The sequence below is a fragment of the Vicugna pacos genome, chromosome 10, assembly GCF_048564905.1.
Source record: "Vicugna pacos chromosome 10, VicPac4, whole genome shotgun sequence".
NCBI classification, from domain to species: Eukaryota; Metazoa; Chordata; class Mammalia; order Artiodactyla; family Camelidae; genus Vicugna; species Vicugna pacos.
Window position 1 is genome coordinate 71,200,557 of NC_132996.1, and position 9,344 is coordinate 71,209,900.

Sequence of the window (9,344 nt, forward strand, 5' to 3'; positions counted from 1 at the left end):
GGCTGGACCTGCTCCTGGCCTGGACCCTGGCCTGGTCTTTCCTTGGGCCCAGATCTTCCCCCAGAGGGGCCGGGGTCCCAGGCTGGATACCAGGAGCCCCAGATGGGCCTCTTGCAGGGGCTGACAGAGGCGAGGGGGCAGTCAGGAGGACTTCCAGCTCAGCCCTAATTGAGGATGTCTCCTGAGAGGGGCTCTGGCCTATTGCTGGGAAGTGGGGAGGTGGTGCTGGGCACACAGATGCCAGCCCCAGCCTCAGAGAGCTCAGAACAGAGGGTTCTGGATGGGGGGCAAGAAAGCAGAAGATGCAGCTGCCACCCCAGGGGTCCCCTGTGTGGACACACTGTGTTCTTCATGGGCAGGGACTGTATTTGCAGCCAGCACAGAGCCTGGCACTGAGTAGGTGTGATGAAAACTAAGGTTCCTGGGGGAGCAGGATGTCCCTGTGTGGGTGAAAAGGGCCTGGGTGTTAGCCAACAGAGGACAGCGCGGCTGACCAAGCTCCCTCTGGCAGAGAAGTGGACACCCTACCGGAAGAGGGAGCACGCCAAGGGTGGAGACAGGCCGGGCGGGAACGAGGCACGAGAGCTGGGGTGCAGAGCAGCTGCGTGGGGTGCAGCATGGAAAGCCTGCTCATCTGGGCCTCGGTTGCCTGTGGAATCCTCATGGTGGGAACAAGACCATGGGCAGGACAGAGGGCAGTGAGCCTTCCTCAGTGCAAGATAGAAATGTTTATTGATACACATTGATTGTCTCTCATAAAACTTCCCTTGACTACACTGGGCCACTGTGCCTGCAGGTGGGTCAAGGTAGCCAGGTGGAGCCAGTGCCCACTTTTGGGTAGGGGCCCAGAGATGGCCTGGATGGCCCCCCGGAGCCTCAGAGACCAGGCTGATGGCAGCTCGGACACACTGGCCCCCACGGAGTCAGAAGAGAGAGTGACCCACCCAAGCCGGCCGAGGGTCCTTCCTGTGTCCAGCTCATCGCCAAGACAGAAAGCCCCATTTCAGTCTCCAAAGGATTCACTGGGGGGCAAGGCGTCATCTGCAGAAAGACTGAGCTGCAAGGCAGGGTAGGGAGAACCCTGTCCCCAATAGCACCATCTCGTGCAGGTCTGCTCACAGTGCTGACTTGAGAGGACCGGATGGAGACAGCAGGTGTCCGGACGGTGGGACGAGTCTGCTGGCCTGACGGGCGCAGGTGCCGGCTGTTCTTTACAAGGAGGGCTGACTAATGGGGCAGGAGGTGGGCGGGTGACCCCTTCTGCTCCTTTCCTGACCAGCTTGGGGCAAGGAGGAGCCCCACCTGGGGGCAACTTCCATACAGTGGGTCGTGGAAAAAGGACAAGGGCTGGGGAGAGCCTGGTGCGGCCCCAGGGCCTGTCTGCAGGCGGCTGCTCCGGCTCCTGTCTCTCGGCCACTCCCACAGCCTCAGCGCAGGAGGAGGAGGCACGTGAGGCAGGAAGCAGACTCTTCTCCTTGCCCTCGGGCACCGGGGCAGCTCCTCTGCTCCTGTCCCTCCACAAAGGGCCCCGGAGGCCACAGGCCACTCTGGCCCCTGCCTCCCCTCCAGCTGCCGGCCTCTCAGGAGGCGTTCCCCGAGGGGCACTGCATCTCCAGGGTGACTGTGTTGGGCGTGCCGCCCCCGGCCTCCCCCAGCTCGGCCCCATCTCTCAGGGCCCGCTGGAAGACCACTCTGAGGGGCTCCCACAGCCGCTGCGACTTGTCCCTCCCGGCCAGGAAGTAGACCACGGGCTTGGCGCTACTGTTGATGCAAATACACAGGTCGGTGACGTACTCGGGGAAGGGGGCCGGGATCTGAAAGACCCAGAAGAGGAACCAGTCGATCCCTAAGTAGATGGAGGACACGAGGAAAACCGAGACCATGGCCAGGATGACGTGGTTGAGCTTGGCGGAGCGCTGGCGCCGCCGGGCGTGGCACTCCACGTGCGTGACGAGCGCCAGGCAGGGCAGTACCATGAGCGGGCAGAAGACCAGGAACAGCAGGATGCCCAGGAAGGCGTCCATGTGCCTGCAGGCCGCCCCCGACACCTGGTGGCCCAGGAACATGCAGAAGTAGTTGTGGATGCTGGTGACCAGGAGCGCCAGGGTCCAGAGCAGAGAGCAGACCACAGCCGACAGGCGTTTGGGCCGACGGCGCCAGTACCAGGCGGGGAAGACGACCGACAGGCAGCGCTCCAAGCTGATGGCTGGCAGGAGGCTCACGCTGGCGACAAACGTGCAGAGCCCCAGGATCCGGCACACGGCGCGGGCGTAGTCAGCAAACTCGCCCACGAAGCCCCCTGTGTTCAGGATGGAGAACACGGCCTTGCTAAAGAGGTAGCCGACGTCCGCGCTGGCCAAGTGCAGGAAGTAGATGGAGAAGGGGCTTCTCTTGATGGAGAAGCCAAAAAACCAGAGGACCAGCCCGTTGCCCACCAGGCCGCACAGACAGAGAAGCAGGAAGATGTAGTTCATGACGGCCGGCGGCGGCAGCATGGTGATCTGCTCGATGGTCAGGAAGCCACGGCTGTAGAGCTCGGGGGCCTCGCTCACACCGGGACACATCTGCGCAGGCGCGGAGGAGAGATGCCTGATGATGCTGGCTGGGCTCCACCCCCAAACTCGCACCTGTGTCCAGATGTGCTAGCTCCACCCCTAAGCCCCCACTGGATTCCAGGTGTGCTGGTCCTGACTGTAGACTTGTAGAACCACTGGCTCCAACTGGAGCAAGGCACCCCGGTCCCACAGAGTGCCACCCTCCACGCCCCAGAGTCTGCAGCCAGCAGTCTACAGGAGGGACAGTGAAGAAAAGTCAGCCTTCCATAAAGGAAAATGTCCGTGTTACACAAGATAGACAAACTGAGGAATCTTTTCGTATTGAAAGAAATTAAGAGACATGACCAGCAAGTGCAGGGCTGTCAGCCTGGGTTTTATAGTGGATCTAACCATTGCTATAGAGGCTAGCGTGGGGATGGCTGGAGAAATGTGACTATGGAATAGAGGTAATGGTGTTGTACCAATGTTACATTTTCTGAACAGGAAAATGTGCAGTGCTTGTGCACGGGCATGCCCTGGTTCCTAGCAGACACAGGCTGTTTGGAGGCTACGGGGCTTGATGTCTGCAACTTACTTTCAAATAGTTCTGGGACAGAAAGGCAATCTATCAAGAGATACGTAGAGAGAAAGCACAGGTGGCAATAGGCTAACAGTTGATGAATCGGTGAAGGTGTGTGCAGACTTTCTGTACATGAAACAATTTTTCACACTAAAACATGAAAATATTTATTTAAAAAAATAGAGTCACTTGTAAGTTCTCAAGACAAAAGTGGACCTTGTCCCATAGTGACAGGGATCAGAGAGCCCTGGGGAATCAGAGGTGGGCCCCTGCTGGGCCAGGATGACCCTTTGGGATTCTGGATCATGAGGGACCTGGATCTGGCCCTGGGGGTCCCTAGAAGGGGCGACCCTTGAGACAGTGGCTATTTATCAAGCTGTGGGGGGACACTTCAGTATTTTGACGATTGGTCTGCTTATACGAGTCCATCTGGCTAAGAACCAGTCTTGCCTGCAGGGTCTGGGCTGGCATACAAATGCATGAAGGTGGGCCAAGTGCAAGAAGCTGGCAAGTTGGGGGGGGGCGGTGGCAGATCAGAGGGCATCCGTCTTGCGTAAGTGGGCAGCAGCCCTGCTCCAGCCAGTGGGCGCCAGGGGAGACTGGCGGGCTGAGTGGTGGGTCATTCTTTCCCCTCTCCCCAGAGAAGCCAGAACTCTAGATCACAATGTGAACTATCCTGATCTTTAAATGTTCACATTCAAAAAGCCATGTGTTTGCCAAACACAACACATCTACAATTTGGATTCGGTTCTCAGGCTGTCGATTTTGACCTCTCATTCCAGGCGGCCAAGGCTGCCCAGAGCGCTGTCTGTCACTCCCTTTCCCACACCCTGGCAGACATCACCAATCCATCCCAGCACTCTTTCCCACAGGGCCTGAACCTGGCCACCCCTAATCTAAGGCTGGGTATCAGTTCTCATTGCTTGTGACTCTCCCTCCAAAAAAATCAAAACAAAACAAACAACAACTAAACAAATGAGAAGATTCTTGAAGCAGGACCATTACGCCACTTTCCAGATGGCCTCCAGCTCTGGCAGAAAGCTACGTCCTAAAAGACTGCTCTCTGGGCCTGACACCCCGTAAGAAAGGGAGGGACCTTCGGCCTGGCTTGGACAAGGGGAATCTGCAAGCAGGGACTGAGGGTGCTGGCAAATGTTGGGGAGATGCCACGAGGTCAGGGCATGGGTCTTATTCACCACCCATCACTCTCTGAATATATTTATTGGCTACACATGTGTCTGTCTGTCTGCCAACTCTCATACCCTCTAGCTTGCTCCTTAGTCAGCCTTTCCTTTGGTGGCCCTGGGCACTTCAGGCCACAGAGTGGCCTCCTATGAGCCTCGCCTTAGCTGGGGAGCTGACCCAGTAATTTACAAGACCCATTGCCTAAACGAGCCCACGGAGGGCTAGCTTGGGCTCCGGAGGGACCTGGGCTGCAGGGGCCACATCGGACAGATCAGATCACTCTGCCTCTCGCAGGCTGGAAAAACCCTGCAATCCTCTCCTCGGAGTCAGAGTGGGAGGGTGGGTGAGTCACTGGGCGTGTAGCTGCCATCCCAGCCACATACCACCTTGTAAAACGCCTGCCCTGGAGCGCGGTCCCCTCCCTGGGCTCTGTCTTTTCTCTGGGGAGGGGGGATTTCTGGAGACTCCCGAGCCAGCCCCATCTGTGCCTGTCCCCCGTGGCGGCCACTCCACGGGGGTCACCACCAAAGGTGAAAGGGCTGCGGGCCTGGCTGGGACCCCCGGATAGGAGGAGTCCTGGTTCTTTTCCGACCTCTGGACTCACCCCAGTCAAATTACTACACTGGTGTGAGCCTCAGTTTCCCCAGATGTTACGTGTGGTAAACTCAAGGAGTCCTTCCAACTTGAGAGTGTTTTGTCTGGGATTTGGGAGGTAATTCTAGAGTTTTTAAGGGCCTCAGAGAAAAAGGAGGGTGGGGGCAGAAGAGGTGGGTCAGCCTGATGGGCTGTCAGAGTCTCAGCCATGGCTGGAGCCTGGAGGCGAGTGAGTGATTAACTGTGAATAATGGACCCGAGCCGGGGGCGACACTGGCAGGGTGGCCCAGAGCTCCATGGAGCACGTGACATCAGGGTCCCCTGGGAACCAGCCTGGCAGGGCTTGGCCTTGGGAGATTGCTGCCCACCACACATCCACAGGGAAGCAATGATGAGGCCTCTGAAGGCTGGTAACTGACACCCCAAGGTCTACATGGGACCGGACTCAAGGATGTCCGGTGGTGAAGGCCCTGGGAATCTGAAGGACCCGGTAGCCAGGGCCAGGCCACAGAGCCCAGAGGGGCCCTGCTGTCTGCTTGTCTGTCCTGAGCTAGAGAATGGGGCCTGGCTGGCAGAGTGTGTGAGCCAGGGATGCTGGGCTGGGTCTGCCCCCTTCCACCGCACCTGTCTTGCAGCCCCGGGCAGAGGAGCCCCCTCTGACAGGAGCTGCCTGGTGACACTTGCCTTGTTCCTGTTGGTGGGATGGGCCTCCCAAGAGCAGTTTCCAGCCATCTCCAGGCCTGGTGAGTCCAGATTCCTCTTGGCTCTGCTCACAGCTACTGGGCTGCCCAGCCCACCTGGCAAGGCAGAAAGGCTCGCATTAGGGCGGCAGTGTTCTCCATGCCCTCCTATACCCCTCCCCAGGCCCCTAGGACAAGCTTTATGGGAAGGACGGGGTGTCCTGCTGAGTCCAGAGCAGGTCACATCCATGTGCACCGCCCCCTCTTGCCCCGGGACTCTCATTCACCCCCCTGCTGACACACTAGTGACGCTTTCTGGGGAAGTCCCTCTCCTTCCCTGCTTGGTCTATAAGATTTCTGAAGCCAGAAGGCTTCTGGAGACATACATCTATACCCACACACACTTTCTTGGCCACCACCTTCATGCCTGGCCATGGGACAGGGGCTCTGGGCAGTCAGTCCCAGAAGGGAGAGTGGATGAGGAGAAGCCATTTCTGGCAGGAAAACTTCCTGGAGGAGAAGGCTTGCCTGGGCCACGTGTTTGTAACATGCTAAGGTGTCTGGTCTTTCCCCTACAGGTGCCTGGAAGGCAGGACAGCCTGGTCATCATTAGCATCCTTGCCACCATCATCAACCTCTTGTCAGCGAGTGCCAGCCAGCCCACACCTGTCCTCCCATGAGGTCCTGGTTATGGGCTGTGAGGCAGGTGTAGTTATCCCCCTACGATGAGGGCACGATGAGGGCACCGAGGCTCAGGGAGGTGAGGTCACCTGTCCTGGGTGCACACTATGACAGCCGCACACACACACTGTAGCTTGGCAGATTTGTGTATCTGCAGGACTAGAGCGGCTGCGGCGGCAGGAGGGACGGGCCCGGAGGCCGCTGTGGTAGCCTCAGCTCCAGGCTGGAGAAGGGGCAGCTGGACTGGGCCAGGACTGCAGATCAGGAGGCTTGGGAGAAAGTGACAGGTCGGGGAGGGGGCGTCCCTGCAAGACTTGTCCACTCTGGCCAGTCAGAGCTCATTGGTCCGCCAGCCCCCATCCCTCGCATTGTGGAGGCGGGAAACTGAGGCTGTAGGCGGAGGAGGGGCCTTCCGGGGGCACAGCCAGGCTGCAGGCTGCTAGGCCCCTCCTCCTCTTGACTCCTTCGGAATTCCTTTCCCTGCTGCGGGCCACCGCCGCCTCGCGCGCGCGCCCCTCCGCCCAGGGCGGGGCGGGGCCGGGCAGACGCCGCTCATTGGCTGCGCGGGGAGGCGGTCCCCGCGAGCTGCCCGCCCCTCTTTAACTCTCGGCCTCCCGGAGCCGGTGGCTTACGGCCGCCCCTAGGGGCAGCTGGCGGGGCCGGGAGGGCGGATGGCATGGCCCGGGACCGCGGCCCCGCACGGCGTGGGGCTTGCGCCGGCGCCCCAGGTGGCTGCGCAGGCAGTGGGAGCCCTTGTGCGCGAGAACAAGTGAGCACTTGTGATGGGTGGGTCTGCAGATAGCGGGTGCTAGGAGGCGTGCATACTTCGTGCTCCCCCAACTCCCTCCCCCGCATAACTTGAGTTGGGCCCCTGTCCCCTTTGCCACAGACAGGCCTCAGGCTTTTCCGCGCTCTGGGGCTTGCTGGTGCCTGCACCCACAAACTACCTGCCTCGCCCCCATCCTTCCTGGCCTGGAGTACTCCCTCCTTCCACCCTCCTTCTCCACTGTTCCAGCTCTTCTTGGTTGCCCTTTCAGAAGCACATCACCCCTAGGTCTGGGCCCCAGGGATGCCCTGACTCTGAGAGCCTCTTTCTTTCACCTCTGCAGGGCTGGACCCCCCACAACAACACAGATGCCTCCAGGGCAGCTGGCTGGGGCTGGGCATAGAGCGAGGGTGGGGGCCCAGCTCACCTCTGCTGCTTGATTTGACATGTGGGTGTCCCTCGTGTGTCTCTGAGGCAACGGGCCACCTGGAAAGCTCTTGGATTCATGCAGAGAGATTAGGAAGCCAAGTTGGACCCCGCGTGGGCCATAGGAAGACATGTGTGTGACATGTGTGTGAGTGTGTGTGCTCCTCAGGTTGGGATCTGGCCTGTGATAGAACTAGCTTTAGCTAAAGCAGACAAAAAAAGCTGCTCTCTCAGTTCACCCCTGACCTTCTCCTTTAAACACAAGCCCAGGAATGGGCCCCCATTACCTGTCTGCCCGCCCTAGCCGGCTCCTCATACCTTTTCACACCCGCACACCACGCCCAGCCGCAAGCCTACCCGGTCCCCCACCCGCCCCGCTAGGCAAGGCTGTCCTCCAGGAGGCCTCGGTGGGAACCGGCAGATGCCAGTTCTCCAGTCTCTCTCCTTGTCCCTGGGCGGCCACTGGCCAGGAGGTGGGCTCATGGCTGTCACTCCCCCCAGACACAGAGGAGACCTTTCAGAAGGTCTCCGGAACAGCTTTCATCCAATGCGGACACCCCACCAGGCACCGCCCACCTTGGGGAAGGTGGGCCACAGCTGTCCGCTGACTGTTGGGGCTGACCCCTGGGTGTCCACCCTGGGGCCGGCCCCACGGCTGCTGGAGCTCAGCCCCGTGGAGGAGGGGAGTGCCGTCGGCGTGCGTGAGAGCGGTGGGAGCCGCGGCTCTTGCTGGGTGTTCCCTCCCGGCCCTTCCGGAAAGCACGCTGGCCGTGGTGGGGGAGGGGGAGCCCCCACCCACAGGAGGACAGAGCTGGAAGCAGGGGACAGCTTGCAGGGCAGGAACTGCCAGAGCGCGGGGGCCTGCCACTCAGGAGAGGGGACTCTCAGAGCTGCCCAGTGTCCCTGGGACTCCTGGGGCCTCAGGAGTGCTGCAGGAGGGCCTTCTCTGGTGGTGACAGCACTGCCCCGGGGTCTCAGGGTTCCTACTGGGGGCCATGGGGTTTCTGGGGGCTGCCAGCTTCCAAGGTGCCTCCCTCTTTCTCCTTCCCTGCCTGGCCTTCACCCTGAGGCCCCGGTGCCCGGACACCCCCTCTGGGCCCTGGACGCTGCGGAGCTACCTGCAGCTGGCCTGATCCTCCGAGGCCTCCCTTCGTGGAGGGCTCTTCCCGTGACGCCCACCTCTGGTCGCCGACCACCAGGGCAGCAGGCCAACGCAGAGCACTGCCCAGAGCCTCGGGAAGCTCGAGCTCAGAGTGGAGGAGAGCCCTTGCCCGCCTGCTGGAGGAGATGGCTTTGGAAGTGTAACCCGCCCCAAACCCAATTCCAGGCCCGGCAGGAGGGGGCGGGGAGGGGGGGAAGGAGGAGGGGCTGAGCCGGGAGGAGGCTTTGAGAAGGAATGCTTTGCTCAGGAGCCCCCCCAGGGCCCCACAGGGACTCAGCTCTCCGCCTGGTGACGTCACGTTGGCCTGAGCACTGCAGCCCGGGTCCGGCTGTTAATCCAGCTCCACAGGGCTGCCCGCTGTCCCGGGAGAGGGAGCGCCAGGCTGTCCGCTTGCCTGGTGCCTTCCTTTGGCCCCCACTGTGCATTTCGGGGCTTGCAGGTCCCCACCGGTGGTTTAAATGTACCGAGGGGCTGATGCTGAGATGCCAGGAAGCAGCGGGATGAGGGCTTCACGGAAGGGGTGGTGCAGGGACCTTTGAGAGGTGGTGTGGGCAGCAGGACAGTGATGCCACCCAGGTGGCACCCCACTCCCCCTTCCATCCCGGAATCTGCCCAGGGCCCCCTGTGGGCTTATGGAGCCAGGAATTCCCTTTTCCCCAGCCCTAATAGCAATCAGATGGCGCAAGTGGAAAATCACAGTGCTCGCCTGGACTGAGCAGGGAAATTGGCGGGCTGT

The 9,344-nt window shown here is 60.7% G+C and overlaps 1 protein-coding gene across 2 annotated transcripts; it reads right to left on the minus strand.

The window, feature by feature from the left end:
• Positions 1-709: 709 nt before the first annotated feature.
• On the minus strand, positions 710-8,746 carry MRGPRF (MAS related GPR family member F). Of its 2 annotated transcripts, XM_031691014.2 has the most exons (4): positions 8,565-8,746; positions 7,448-7,516; positions 5,578-5,690; positions 710-2,564 (listed from the first exon to the last, which is right to left on the minus strand). In XM_031691014.2, exons 3-4 carry the CDS (start codon positions 5,623-5,625, stop codon positions 1,581-1,583), a joined length of 1,032 nt encoding a protein of 343 aa, XP_031546874.2. In that variant the 5' UTR covers positions 5,626-5,690; positions 7,448-7,516; positions 8,565-8,746; the 3' UTR covers positions 710-1,580. The 2 variants fall into 2 exon arrangements, with proteins under 2 accessions (XP_031546874.2, XP_006210788.2); XM_006210726.4 differs by lacking the exon at positions 7,448-7,516.
• Positions 8,747-9,344: the final 598 nt, after the last annotated feature.